The sequence below is a fragment of the Stomoxys calcitrans genome, chromosome 5 (genome assembly GCF_963082655.1).
Source record: "Stomoxys calcitrans chromosome 5, idStoCalc2.1, whole genome shotgun sequence".
NCBI lineage: Eukaryota > Metazoa > Arthropoda > Insecta > Diptera > Muscidae > Stomoxys > Stomoxys calcitrans.
In genome coordinates this window covers 41,670,232-41,683,615 of record NC_081556.1, presented here as the reverse complement: position 1 = coordinate 41,683,615, position 13,384 = coordinate 41,670,232, and the positions used below count along the sequence as shown (strand labels likewise).

At 38.1% G+C, this 13,384-nt stretch overlaps 3 protein-coding genes across 7 annotated transcripts in view; 2 read left to right on the top strand and 1 right to left on the bottom strand.

Moving 5' to 3' along the window:
* The window catches only part of LOC106087051 (protein FAM8A1), a 325,072-nt gene extending 323,625 nt beyond the window's left edge, over positions 1-1,447 (top strand). Inside the window, exons 2-3 of the mRNA XM_059370551.1 lie at positions 33-57; positions 123-1,447. Coding sequence (XP_059226534.1) covers positions 155-1,255 — 1,101 coding nt within the window. The 5' untranslated portion in view covers positions 33-57; positions 123-154 and the 3' untranslated portion in view covers positions 1,256-1,447. The remainder of the gene's footprint in view (positions 1-32; positions 58-122) is intronic.
* On the bottom strand, positions 1,437-2,785 carry LOC106087052 (aminoacyl tRNA synthase complex-interacting multifunctional protein 1). Of its 2 annotated transcripts, none has more exons than XM_059370552.1 (3): positions 2,682-2,785; positions 2,384-2,566; positions 1,437-2,313 (listed from the first exon to the last, which is right to left on the bottom strand). In XM_059370552.1, exons 2-3 carry the CDS (start codon positions 2,537-2,539, stop codon positions 1,504-1,506), a joined length of 966 nt encoding a protein of 321 aa, XP_059226535.1. In that variant the 5' UTR covers positions 2,540-2,566; positions 2,682-2,785; the 3' UTR covers positions 1,437-1,503. The 2 variants fall into 2 exon arrangements, with proteins under 2 accessions (XP_059226535.1, XP_013107391.1); XM_013251937.1 differs by having other exon boundaries at positions 2,617-2,687.
* Positions 2,786-3,712: 927 nt separating this feature from the next.
* LOC106087049 (guanine nucleotide-binding protein subunit gamma-1) lies at positions 3,713-12,007 on the top strand. 4 transcript variants are annotated; one of them, XM_013251933.2, is made up of 3 exons: positions 3,713-3,808; positions 10,337-10,846; positions 10,921-12,007. In XM_013251933.2, exon 2 carries the CDS (start codon positions 10,573-10,575, stop codon positions 10,783-10,785), a length of 213 nt encoding a protein of 70 aa, XP_013107387.1. In that variant the 5' UTR covers positions 3,713-3,808; positions 10,337-10,572; the 3' UTR covers positions 10,786-10,846; positions 10,921-12,007. The 4 variants fall into 4 exon arrangements, with proteins under 4 accessions (XP_013107387.1, XP_013107388.1, XP_013107386.1 ...); XM_013251934.2 differs by having other exon boundaries at positions 3,715-3,808; positions 10,553-10,846; XM_013251932.2 differs by lacking the exon at positions 3,713-3,808 and adding an exon at positions 3,815-3,938 and having other exon boundaries at positions 10,553-10,846.
* The last annotated feature ends 1,377 nt before the right edge of the window (positions 12,008-13,384 follow it).

Genomic DNA, 13,384 nt, shown 5'->3' with positions numbered 1-13,384 from the left:
GCTGTTTTTTGTATTGTCGTGTCTATCCTATTATCCTATTGTATTCATCAATTATTAGTAAGTGTTGAATCAGTCCAAATGCCAGCTCAGTAATAACGTGTCCTTTCGAAATACCACATTAGGAATCCTGCACTTAGAACTGGCTGAAGGAAACATGAGCGATAAGCAGGAGATTCCGGGCGAAGTCGTCAAAACGGAGGCAGCAACATCATCAAATGATTCTACGACAGCAACAAAAACAACTAGCGACGAATCATCGAAAAACAAATGTCGTGAAATAGGTACCAGAGAGGCCTACTTTGCAAGTCTAAATGAATGGGTTAAACATGCCAACATCTCCCAGAATGCTATGGCTATGTTTCCGTGGTACCTTATGAGTAGCTATCCTCAACTGTTTGCGCAACAACAATCGCAAGCCAATAACTTCATGCCAGTCATGGGTCTGAACATGCCAACAACTAGCAATCCAGCATTGGGAGGCGCCGCGGCTGGACAGGTACCCAATATTAATGCTGCTATGGCAGGTATGGGCGTTGGATTTAATGGTTTCGGCGGAGGTTTTCGCATTATGAATGATCAAGCCCAAGCCGAGGTAATTAACCGTACCGGAGGCTATGAGTATGTACTTGCTCCTTTCTGGAAACGCGCTGTTGCCGAGCTTATCGACATGATCATTATGCTTTTCTTGAAAATAGTCACCATATTTGTGGTAACCAATGTTTTTGGCTTTAACTTAATGCTGGACATGGATAAGGAAGTTTTGAACAAGGCTATGGAAAATGACGATTTTGCTAGCGCTCTGATATACTCGCTGGACTTCTTGGCTTTCTCCTCGGATTTGTTAGCTTTTGAAGTGGCTACCAAACTTTTTGTATGCTTGTATGAGGCTGTACTGACTACTTTCTTTGATGGTGCATCGTTGGGAAAACACGTAGTAGGATTGAAAATTAAGTACTGCGAAGCCATGGTCCCCCTACCTCCAAACGGCCAAATACCCCCACCCATGGGGCCACAAATACAATTAGGCTTCCAAACCCCACGCATACAAATGCGGGCACTCCTCTTCCCGGCTGAGACGCCTAAATTCGAACGCGCTTTCATGCGTGCCGTTGCCAAAAATCTAATTCTAAGCCTTCTATTTCCCATGTTTTTCCTGATGGTATTTTTCAAGAATAATCGCACAGCCTACGACATCATGACCAAGACAATTGTTGTGGAAAGTAGCAGTCAACCTCCACTGCTAAGGAGACCATAGCCAGCCCAGCAATAGTTATTTTGAAAACTGTGTTTTATTATTGATTTTGTTAAGATTATTTGTTTTTTAATAATATTTATGGTAATATCCTTTCTATAGACTAACTTGCCATAAAAATCTTCTGTATACTCCATTATACGTTTTTTTTGTAGATTTTGAAGAGAAATAAAGGCACGGTGTGTAAATTGTGAATGAATAAGGTCTTTACATTTTTAGAACATGCACAATAAAAAATTCCATAAAAGTTTCTACTTTACTTGAACATTTTTTAGAGTTTGAGCGACAATATTTCCCTTTCCAGGTACATGTAGAGGAGCATTTTTATAACACGCAATCAATGCATCGTTGGTCTTTAGATCTGGTGCACAAGTTTCAAAAATCTTCTTTTTGGGATTCATTTGTGCGTCAGGTTGTCGGTTGTAGCCTTCGCAATGCACTAAATCACCGGGTACCGCCCCAGCAGGTGGACTTAAGACCTCAACTTTTTCAGGAGTTGAGGCACACATAACCATGGCTTCTGAGGTGACACCCCTCATTTTGGCAGGTTTGAGATTGCATAGAACAACAACCATTCGATTTTGCATTTCTTCCAAAGGAACATATTTAACCAGGCCCGATACTACAGTACGAGGCTGTTCTTCGCCACAATCGATTTTCTCAAGATATAAACTGTCTGCATCGGGATGACGACCAACTTCAATAATTTTACCAACACGCATGTCCAAACGTCCAACATCTATGGGCAATTCTGTGGCTGCGGCCACTGAAGCTGCATCTTTTTTGGCGCCTTCTGGCTTCTCCTTTTTGGCTTTCTTCTCTTTTGGTGCCTTTGGTTCTTTATCTGCTGCTGCTGCTGCTGGTGGTGGAGGAACGTTTTCGCCGCTTGCATTTGTACACATTGAACGGGCTCCTGGTACCGTAATTTGTATTTTTCCGTTCTTTGTTTCCAATGCAATCAACTGACTTCTAGCCAGTTCAACTTTTTTCTTCAGTGCAGCATTTTCGTTTACCAGCTCCTTTTTTTTACGAGCGATAAGTTCACCACGTATTGCTTGAAGCTGGGCAACAAAACAAAAATAGATCATATAACCAAACTTTAATGTTGCGGGCAAAAAAAATGAGATGTACCTCGTTCTTCAGAGATTCAATAATTTCCAAACTGCGTTTATTATTTTCAACAACCTGTTCCACCGACACCATTTTATTACTATTTATGTTAACTGGTTTAATTTTAACCAAATTGGACCGAAACACAAAACTTACTTTGCCAAGAACTCGATTCATGTGGGACGGTCTTAAATTGGCAAACAGCTGATTTAAAATAAGAAAAATTCGACATCTCTCAAGGGGTATTTACATACAAAGATGATTCTTTCAATTTCGCAACAGAGGCGAAATTTGTAAGAGTTATCCATTACATAATTACCAGATAGTGTGCCGTAAACAGCCGAAAAATGGCGCGAACTAGTAACGTACCCAAAATCAGAGTGTGAATATATCTTGCTTCTATCGATCTATCTTGTATGACAGCCCACTCTGCAGGGTTATGTTATTTATATGTTTTAGCCGTATATGGTCTATGATAAGCTGTGTTATCAAGCCTTTGACATTTAGAATTACTACAAAATTAAAAAAAATATATATATAAAAAATTGAAGGTCATCGTAGCGCAGAGGTTAGCATGTCCACCTATGACGCTGAACGCCTGGGTTCGAATCCTGGCGAAACCATCAGAAAAAAAATTTCAGCGGTGGTTTTCTCCTCCTAATGCTGGCAACATTTGTGATGTTAAACTTCTCTGCAAAGAGGTGTCGCACAGGTCCATGCCGTTCTGACTTCGCTATAAAACGGAGGCCATTATCACTGCACTCATTGATATGTGAGAAGTTTGTCCCTGTTCCTTAGTGGAGTGTTCATGGACAAAATTTGCAAGAAATTTTGCAAAATTAAAACAAAAAAAAAAAAATTGTACACAGCTGTTCACATGACCTCACCTTATAAGTGCATCCTGTACATGGTACATCTAAGCGGTATCGCCATTAGCACAACAACAAAGTCTACCCCCACGAAACCAATCAGCTATACAACCCTGTGGGAATGGTGGCGCAAATTCCTACTAGGCTGTCAAATTTCTGCACACCTCCTAATTGACATTCCAGTTTTATTTGCATTATCATGTGTAGTAGCAACATAATCAAAAGATTTATGTTTATAAACGTGTAAATTATAAATTCAAACGGTAAAATTCTAAAAAAAAGAAACAAAATGTAAAAAGCATTTAAAATCCAAACAAAGCATTTGACGTTCTAGTGGGATTTGCTTACAACTCCGGAATTAGAAAATTTCATCAGCTGTGCAAATGACTTTACCTTGTATAAATTTGCCTAGGACTTTACCTTGTGTAAATTTGCCTAGTATACAAGTGATAATGCCCTTTTAAATCGTCCTTGCATCATACATTCTTTTGCAGCCATTCACTATTCTCTGATACACACACTACCAGAGATCAAATCACCAGCGTCATTAATAATAGCAGCAGGAAAATTTTTTTGGGTGTGTATTTTAAATCGAAAAGAGAAAAATAAAAGTGTGTACTAATATTAACACCGTATCGTGAAAATAAACTGTAAAAATAATTTTTTACTAATCTATTAACATTTGCACTTGGCTCCATCGTAAGAAGGTAAATTAACTAACAAAAGAAAAACCAAATTGTGTTGTGCGATTCAAAGAATTTGGAGGACACACTTATTTTGCTACTCCCCAAACACCCCAACCTATTCCTCTTTTGTGTTGTACTTATAAAAAAGATATTTGTAGGAAACAACTTTTTGAAGAAAAGGTTACATTTCTTTTATCTAGAAAGCAGGATCTACGCATTTGCTTTTTGATGTTTTGCGTATATCTATTTCCAGATGATGATGATGATGCTTTTACACATCATCCTATTTACAAACCTCTACAGAACCCCTACTGCGATGCCTTAAGTTGACATTCCGCTTCTCGCCAAATGTTTTTTTTCATGACCTGTGATCATGTGTGATACCGTTTATTATTGCAAACGAATGAAAAAAGGGTTTTTAATTTCACTCATTTTGGTTGCTTTGTATCTTCTTTTAACTATGTATTGCCACTCCCACCACTGGATAGCACGCACCCCTTGCAGCCTACATTTGTGGGGAAATAAAAAATGACATTGTTGGTGTAGATAGGGAGGGTTGTTGCTTTTGGTGGGCCTTTTAATCGATTCTTTTTTATGTTGGCATGGTGCAATGTAAACAAATATCATCAAAAATCTGTCAGTGTATCGTTCGCTTTCATCGATTCGTATAAAATGACCATCTGTTAAAACGACAAGAGTTCTTTCTTATTGTGGGGGTGCCTTTTCCTTCCCTTAGACATTCATGAGGTCCTCGCTGTCTGGCGGTGTTGCTTCTTTTATTGTGACTGTTAGCTTTTGTGTTTTCGCTATAATTGCTACTATTTATAGTATTTTGCAGAACGTAAATTTGTATATATGTATGCATATACACACGCATAGATGTGCAAATATACATACATGGACACATACCCAGCTTATATTGTGTATGCATTGACCTTAGTCTGCGTTCTAAATTAATAGAAAATTTTGTTGTACGTACTGCATGTACATGTATGTGAGTGTTATTACTAGAATTAATACCTTCCTAGAGAGTCATCGTCTTCTAATTATTTACAACCACCCCTTTGGTATGTGATTCATTCCAACCTAAGCCTGAACAAACCATTGGGGTTTTCAGCCCCTACAACTTTGTATTATTATTTTTTATGTGATAACTTTTCTTATGTCTGTATTAAAATGTCTATGATTTGCCAAGCGCCTTGCCTTGTCTAAATGTCAGTGGGGCTTTCATTTCAATTTTCTTCACCAACGAATACTCTCATTAAGGTCACATACAAAAAACTAAAACTCAATGCGTATTTGTTTGTGCAATTGCATTAGTTGGTGGTGTAAAGCTAGTGCCTCAAAGTTTTGTAGCTCTAAGGGATTATAGAATATGCCAGACATTAGACCTGACTTTAGCAATGCAATGCAATTGGATTGACAGAACTTTATTACAATTGGCATATGGTAGAGATCATGGTACGCGGATGGCTCTACTAAGGTAGGGGAAAGAACATTATAGAAGAAACACGGGCACGAGATAGCTGTGAGCACCACACAGGCTGGAACATTCGAGTTCCGATTGCGGTTGCGCAGAATTCCACTCCGGATAGTGGAATTCTCCATACGGAGTAGCTGTATTTGCAGTCGCGGACAATCAACAGCATCGAGTGGAGAGTTTAAGTCAGAGGTCGGTTGGCACCGGCTCTTGCACAAATACTGAGTGCCTATAAATGACCAACGGCCACATTGTTCCCGCGGCGATCGATCCTTTGGACCGGAACGAGCTTGCTCACCTACAGGAGTTTGACGAGGATGCCAAATTCAAATTGGCCCATGAATATTCCATTAAGGAACAGGGGCAACCTTCTCACATCCCACTCAGTGCTGTCCGTCTCCAGTTTAAGCTCAATGATAAGGGGCCTATTTTTTATAGCCGAGTCAAAACAGCGTGCTACAATGCGACACCTCTTCGGAGAGAAGTTTTTACATGGCAAAGTACCCAACAAATGTCGCCAGCATTAGAAAGGGATAACCACCGCTGAAATTTTTTTCTGATGCCATAGCCAGGATTCAAACTCACGACGTAATGGCGTGGCGTCCTAAAACCAGCAGCTACCTTTTAATGTAAATTTCAGTAGTATTTGCTTAAACAAAAATTTTCCCGGAATTTTGCAAGGCTTATCCTGAAGCAGAATAATTATGACTTCGGGCTACTTATTGGAAGAGACGAACTTTTGCAGTATCTGTGGAGATGAGATGGAGATTAAAGACGGTAAATTACTGTTTGTGTCGCTATACTGTAATTATGGAGAGAAGGCAAAGGATTACAGATGGACACATTTTATGTCTGGATAATATTCTGGCAAATATTTATCTCGCCTTTACAGACTGTAATAGCGCACAGAAATAAACTGCTAACCGATGAGATTTATCGGTTTCACATCGCATCGGACCGATCGCCGCTGGAACGTAATGGCCATTGGTTATAACATAACACGCCTTGTCATATCGAGTATTACAGGTACTCAGTTGCAGATGCCCCGTTTTCCGATTGAAGGCATTGAACCCACAAAAGCCGCATTCCTTACCCAGAATTTACCAAATATGGAAGAGATCCTTGAACGCTCGTACCAGTTACAGTCAATATCAGAACTTACGCCCTTTTTGCTGAAATTTGAAACAGTAAGACCCCTTGTAACAGTATTTGGCTCCTCGAAATCCATGGCTTTATTCTGCTCTCTTAACGGATACACAAAAACGACAAGAAGTGAAATAATTTTTAGTTATCCCCAGCGATTTTTCAGTAATTAACTTGGTATTTATATGTGGATAATACCTACCAAAAATTGAGGTCAGCCTAAGGCATTGAACCCACAAAAGCCGCATTCCTTACCCAGAATTTACCAAATATGGAAGAGATCCTTGAACGCTCGTACCAGTTACAGTCAATATCAGAACTTACGCCCTTTTTGCTGAAATTTGAAGCAGTAAGACCCCTTGTAACAGTATTTGGCTCCTCGAAATCCATGGCTTTATTCTGCTCTCTTAACGGATACACAAAAACGACAAGAAGTGAAATAATTTTTAGTTATCCCCAGCGATTTTTCAGTAATTAACTTGGTATTTATATGTGGATAATACCTACCAAAAATTGAGGTCAGCCTATCAACCTACCAAGCGAATAAAAACCTACCAATTTTGGTAGGAACCTACCAAAAACGGCAACACAGGTTGGAACTATGGGCGCATCTTGCCTAAATAATGAGTGCCTATGATGCTCTATATGGCAAGGCGAGTTATTGACGCCTTTATGTAAAGAATGATCATAATGTTCCCGCGGCGATCGGTCCTATATGCCGAAACGAGCATGATCAACTATGGAACAAGATGAGGATCGCTACCTCGACCTGCAATCCCATGGCAGCCGGTTGTACGTACCGGATTGACCCGATGGTGTCCTTCATCGGCAAGGGTTCAGAGTACAACACACTGAGACCTAGAAGGTTAAAGACAATTTTTCTTTCGAGACTTAACGAAAAAGACCCATGATTAAGGGTACACAAGATTCGTCCACACTTCATCTCATCATTTTGTCATTCCGTTTGCAACACATCGAAATATACGTTTCCGACCCTATGCAAAAGCAAATTTTGCCCATTAACATTCCACTAAGGAACAGGGGCAAACTTCTCACATATCAATGAGTGCAGTCCGATTCAAGTTTAAGCTCAATGATAAGGAGGCTCCTTTTTATAGCCGAGTCCGAACGGCGTGCGGCCGTGCGACATCTCTTTGGAGAGAAGTTTTATATGGCATAGTACCTCACAAATGTTGCCAGCATTAGGAGGGGAAAACCACCGCTGAAAGTTTTTCCTGCTGGTCTCGCCAGGGTACGAACAGTTTGTCTGCTGAAATCACACTACATTCTTTAAAAATAGAGATATTGAGCTAATACTTTGCAAAGATTCCCTTTTTGTCCATAAGCATGTTAAGTATATATAGACCGATCCGTCGATTTAGGGTCTTAGGCTCATAAAAGCCACATTTATTATCCGATTTTGTTGAAATTTAATACAGTGAGCTGTGTTAGGCCCATCGGTATCCTTCTTCAATTAGGCCCAGATCGGTCCAGATTTGGATATGGCGTCATATAGACGGATCCGCCGATTTAGGGTCTTAGGCTCATTAAAGCCACATTTATTATCCGATTTTGCTGAAATTTGGGACAGTGAGTTGTGTTAAGCCCTTCGACACCCTTCTTCAATTAGGCCCAGATCGGACGAGATTTGGATATAGCTGTCATATTGACCGATCCGCCAATTTAGGATCTTAGGCCCATAAAAGCCACATTTATCCGATTTTGCTGAAATTTGGGACAGTGAGTTGTGTTAGGCCTCTCAACATCTTTCTTCAAATTGGCTCAGATCGGTTCAGATTTGGATATAGTTGCCATGTATACCGATCTCTCGATTTAAGGTCTTGTGTCCATAAAAGGCGCATTTATTGTCCGATTTTGCCAAAATTTGGGACAGTGAGTTGTGTTAGGCGCTTCGCCATACTACTTCAATTTGACCCAGATCGGTCAAGGTTTGGATATAGCTATCATATTGACCGATATCTCGATTTAAAGTCTTGGCCCCATAAAAGACGCAATAATCATACGATTTCACTGATATTTCACACAGTGATTTAAGTTAGGCTTTTTGACATTATTTCACTCTTAATTTATTTGCCGCTACTCAACTTTTTCTGAAGAAATCTTAAAATAGAAATGGAATTTCATATTTATAAGCTAAGGATGCATGGTGGTTGTTAGTCATAACGTTTCATATTAACATTTTAATTACGTATTCAATTGCGGTTTTAATTGTTAGACCGAAGTTTCTTCTTAAGCTAAATTTACATTTAATCCAAAACAATTCTGAAAGAAGATTTCTTATTGCGGATATTTCCTAGGCATAAATCATTATTTGTCTCTCAGAGGTTAACGAAACAGGCCGTAAGAAACAATTTTATTTCCAAGAACTTTGTAATACCAAATTTCGAGATTCCTATGTGACTTGTAATGTGGCTATCTTCTGCACCAAGTGAATACCTTTAGCTATCAAGTGAATGCCTTTAACCTTCCACGACGGACCAGTGTAGTTGTTGTTGTTGCCACATTTGCATGTGGAGGTGCCGATTCCCGTCAAACCCTTATAGGCGATCAAGCTCGTTCCGGTCTATACGACCGGTCGCCGCTGAAACATGGTGGTCTTTGGTTATTTATAGGCGCCAATAACTCGCCTTGTAGGTTATGGGCCGAATTGAACCATGCTTGGCACAGTTGTTTGAAGTAATAACAAACAAGTTCATGCAAAATTTCAGCAAATCGGATGCGAATTCCGCCCTTTAGTGGCTCAAGAAGTCAAGATCGTAGACTTTTTGGTTATTGACTGATTTGAACCATTCACAGCACAGTAGTTGGAAGTAATAATAACCCACTTTGTGCAAAATTTCAGCCAAATCGGTTGAGAATTGCGCCCTCTACCGGCTCAAGAAGTCAAGATCCCAGATTGGTTCAAATGGAAGCTATATCAGGTTATGAAGCGATTTGAACCATACTTAGCACTTTTGTTGGAAATGACACTAAAGCACCATGTGCAAATTTTCAGCCAAATCGGATAAGAATTGCGCCCTTTAGATGCTCAAGAAGTCAAGACCCCAGATTGCAGCTACATTAAAACATGGACCAATTTAGCCCATTTACAATCCCAACCGACCTACATTAATAAGATATATTTGTGCAAAATTTCAAGTGTCTAGCTTTACTCCTTCGAAAGTTAGCGTGCTTTCGACAGACGGACGGACATGGACTTCGACTTAAAACGCATGACGATCAAGAATATATACTTTATGAGGTCTTAGACCCATATATCGAGGTGTTACAAACGGAATGACGAAATTAGTATACCCCCCATCCTAGGGAAGAGGGTATAAAAAACAATGGCATATTATTTAAAACGTGTTTTTAGTTATTTTGTTACCAGTAATTACTTTTGAGGTGGCAAAATATGCTACACCGAACGATTTTTTCTTCTCCGAAATCCATAACTCTTTGACAAATTACGTTCGTATGCCATCATTCAAATTGTATTTACGGAGCGAAATTAATCTTTGAACTCGATAACAGATGCGGGAATTAGGCCCAGTGCATTATTTTGTTGAGCCTTGTCTTTACGCTTCTGATCGTGACGCTTACAGTTCAGTTTCCTATTTAAGAACTTCCAGAACTTCTTATGCGTACTTTTCTTTTAACCCCAATTACATTTTAGCTAATAATTTTAATGTTTGTTAACAAACGCTAATAATTAACACCCACTTACAAATGTATATGTATCACAATTTTGGTTGATTTTTTTGTATTTTTTCTTTCTTTTTCCAATTACATTTAGCCTCACAAACTAATAACCGCACCACAGATCCAAACCTCTTCCCCTCCAATAAAGAAACAGAACTCCCTTCTTCTAATCCACCAAAAATATAATTTAATTATACCAAATTGAGCAATCCAAAAATCCTCATCCTAGTTAACTATTCTTAAAAAAAACACACACAAACTACTGCCAAAAACTAAATTTTGTTATATTAACATAACATTGTCATCATAGGACTATCTGAGACTGCAGTTATGGACGTTATGTCTTCTTCACTGCAACAGCAACGCATTATTGTTGAACAACTAAGGCGGGAAGCGTCGGTAGATCGTCAACCCATATCGGTGTCTTGTGCCGCCATGATGCGTTACATAGCACAGCATGAACAGGAGGACTATCTTTTGCATGGCTTCACTAGTCAGAAAGTCAATCCATTCCGTGAGAAGTCCTCCTGCAGTGTTCTCTAAATGCTACATTGAAGTGACGAGGACGACGATAGAAGTGGTATTGGAAAGATGGCAATTGATGGTATGATGAAAATGCTAAAATATGGCTAATGATATAGGCACAGTATGAGTAATGTTGAGACTCCTTTAACACAGGCAGTACGATGAGTGAGAGAGCAAAAAGCAACGAACCAAAGAAAAACAAGGAGCATGATAATAAGCACCACCAGCATTGGAGATGATATATGATGATTATGATCATGGGAGATCTAGTTGAAGACATAACAACTAAATTATACTTACCACCACCACCACCTAGAGATGAACTTTAAGCAGAAAGTGGAAGTGATTTTGTTTTTTTATAGAACAGCAGACACGATACGGGCAACCACAACAATAACAGCAATAAATAGTTTTAAATCTGAATTTTCCCAAAACCAGGCACATGATAAGGAAGATAAACAACATCAATGAGTTATAGAAAACAGGATAACTTACAGAACATCAGCATGAAATACAACATATTTTATGAAGGAATTAAAAAAGAATCATTATTATTATTATATAATATTATATCCTCATATATATACATACATATATCAGAATTATATACACATATATCTATATATCTATCTATATATACACAATATTTATGATAAACAAACAACTTACTACACAACAACAACAACAATGAGAGAAGAACAACATATTTAAAGCTATTTATATTCCGGTAAAAAAAAAAACACCACTCAATACACCACTATTCACAATTTATGACAATTGTTATAAGTATTACCAATATTATGATTATTATTGCTAATGTGTAACCCCAAAAAAAAGGAGAAGCAAAACCAAAGTAAACGAAACGAACATCACAATATCTCATTGCTGCATTAGTACATCGATATCATATAAGCAAAAAAGCCTACCTACGCCTCCTTCGTCTTCTCCTCATATCCAATGATCGATCATCCAAAACGAAGGCTCATTTACCTCTCCATGCATTTGTATTAGCCATCTCATTGTTATACTTACATAGCTACTACTTCTAGGCTACTCTCTTCACATTATGTATTATTTAATTTTTTTGTAATGTTAAAACAAAACAAAAATAACGAAGCCATAATTTAAACTCAATAAACTCATATTTCTGTGTAATACAACAACTATAAAAATACTACAACTAATAAAACACTCGAAACTATTCACTGGAACTCCAAACAATAAAAGACAGAGCCCCCTATCCTTCCTGAAAGAACAAACCACAACAACAAACAACAACAACAATAGTATTTATGGCAAATAATGGTCATTATTGAAAATTGCAACAACCAACTGTAAGTCCTGGGCTATTTGGCTTTGGATTTACCACCCATTCACTTACTCAAATCCTGAGCAAACGTAACGTAAAAGCAAAATTATTAACATATTTTTATTAAAAATAATTTAAAAATCAATTAAAACAAAACAACAAACAAAATTAAATTAAAAGTTAATATTATATACCATATATTTACTTAAAGAATTAAAAAAAACTTGAGCTATATAAACGAAACGAAACCCCCTAAGAATTAAAAAAATACTAACGTATATATACATATATATATATATTTCAAAAAATTTTTAATAATTATTAATTTCAGCAAAAAGAAAATAAAAACAACAACTATTATCCAAGATACAGCTATAATTTAAATCAGATTTAAAGAAGGCTGGCTGGTGCGCTGTTTCAAACATGTGATCGCTCAACGTAATAGCAAAACATTTCAATGCATTGGTTGTACGATTTATCTGCTGATGACATTTTCAATTGTTTTATATAATAACTGTAAAGCATTAGTACCTGTATTCAACGCAAGTTGTACCATAATCACCAAACATAGATGAAGAGCATGAAAAATACAAAATTTGTAGTTTACGAATAGCAGCAAAAGGAATGATTTATAAAATAGTTAGCCGGCTGTGATGCCCAACGGACATTGGTTATTTGAAGGCGCCAATAACTCGCCTTGTCATCTCGAGTATCGTTGGCACTCAGTATTTAATTAACAGCCAGTGCCACCTGACTCCTCACTGAGACTCCCCTCTCGAAAATCGCTGACTGCCCGCGGCCGCATTTGCAGCTACTCCGCATAAAAACGGAGCTTTCCACCATCCGCAACCTGTGGACGCGCCCGGTAGCTTTCAGCTAAGCTTCCCGTGATAACGATGGGCACCACACAAGTCGGAGCTCAAAGTTCCAGCCTCCAGTGGTGCTCATAGTCATCCCGTATCGGCCAGGGATGCCCAACGGACATTTAAGCCAAAATTTTTTGGCGTTATGTCTCAACGATTTGAGCAACACGGGGAGGAAAATACGTAACTCACAATAAGAAGATGACATACATTTTCAAACAATAAGGCTGGTATTATATTCGTTTTCCACAGTTGAAAACACACATTTTTCAAGGTTACTTTTTTGAAACACTACAAAAATTTCAATGAAAACAATACTTTTATGAAGATTTTTTTCATTAGTAATGAGGGAATATCCTACCGAATGAAATCAGCAAGTTTTTTTCCTTCAAAATCTATTACATAAAAAAAGAAATCATGAAAAAATGTCTCAAAAAACAAACAT

What these genes read in the sequence shown, in the direction of transcription:
- LOC106087052 (XM_013251937.1), bottom strand. Translation starts at nt 2,670, where the DNA reads ATGGATAACTCTTACAAATTTCGCCTCTGTTGCGAAATTGAAAGAATC. An exon ending in AAATTGAAAGAATCATCTTT is followed by an intron (nt 2,567 to 2,616) that starts GTATGTAAATAC and finishes ATTTTAAATCAG; the next exon opens with CTGTTTGCCAATTTAAGACC. An exon ending in TTGAATCTCTGAAGAACGAG is followed by an intron (nt 2,314 to 2,383) that starts GTACATCTCATT and finishes TTTGTTGCCCAG; the next exon opens with CTTCAAGCAATACGTGGTGA.
- LOC106087049 (XM_013251933.2), top strand. Translation starts at nt 10,573, where the DNA reads ATGGACGTTATGTCTTCTTCACTGCAACAGCAACGCATTATTGTTGAA.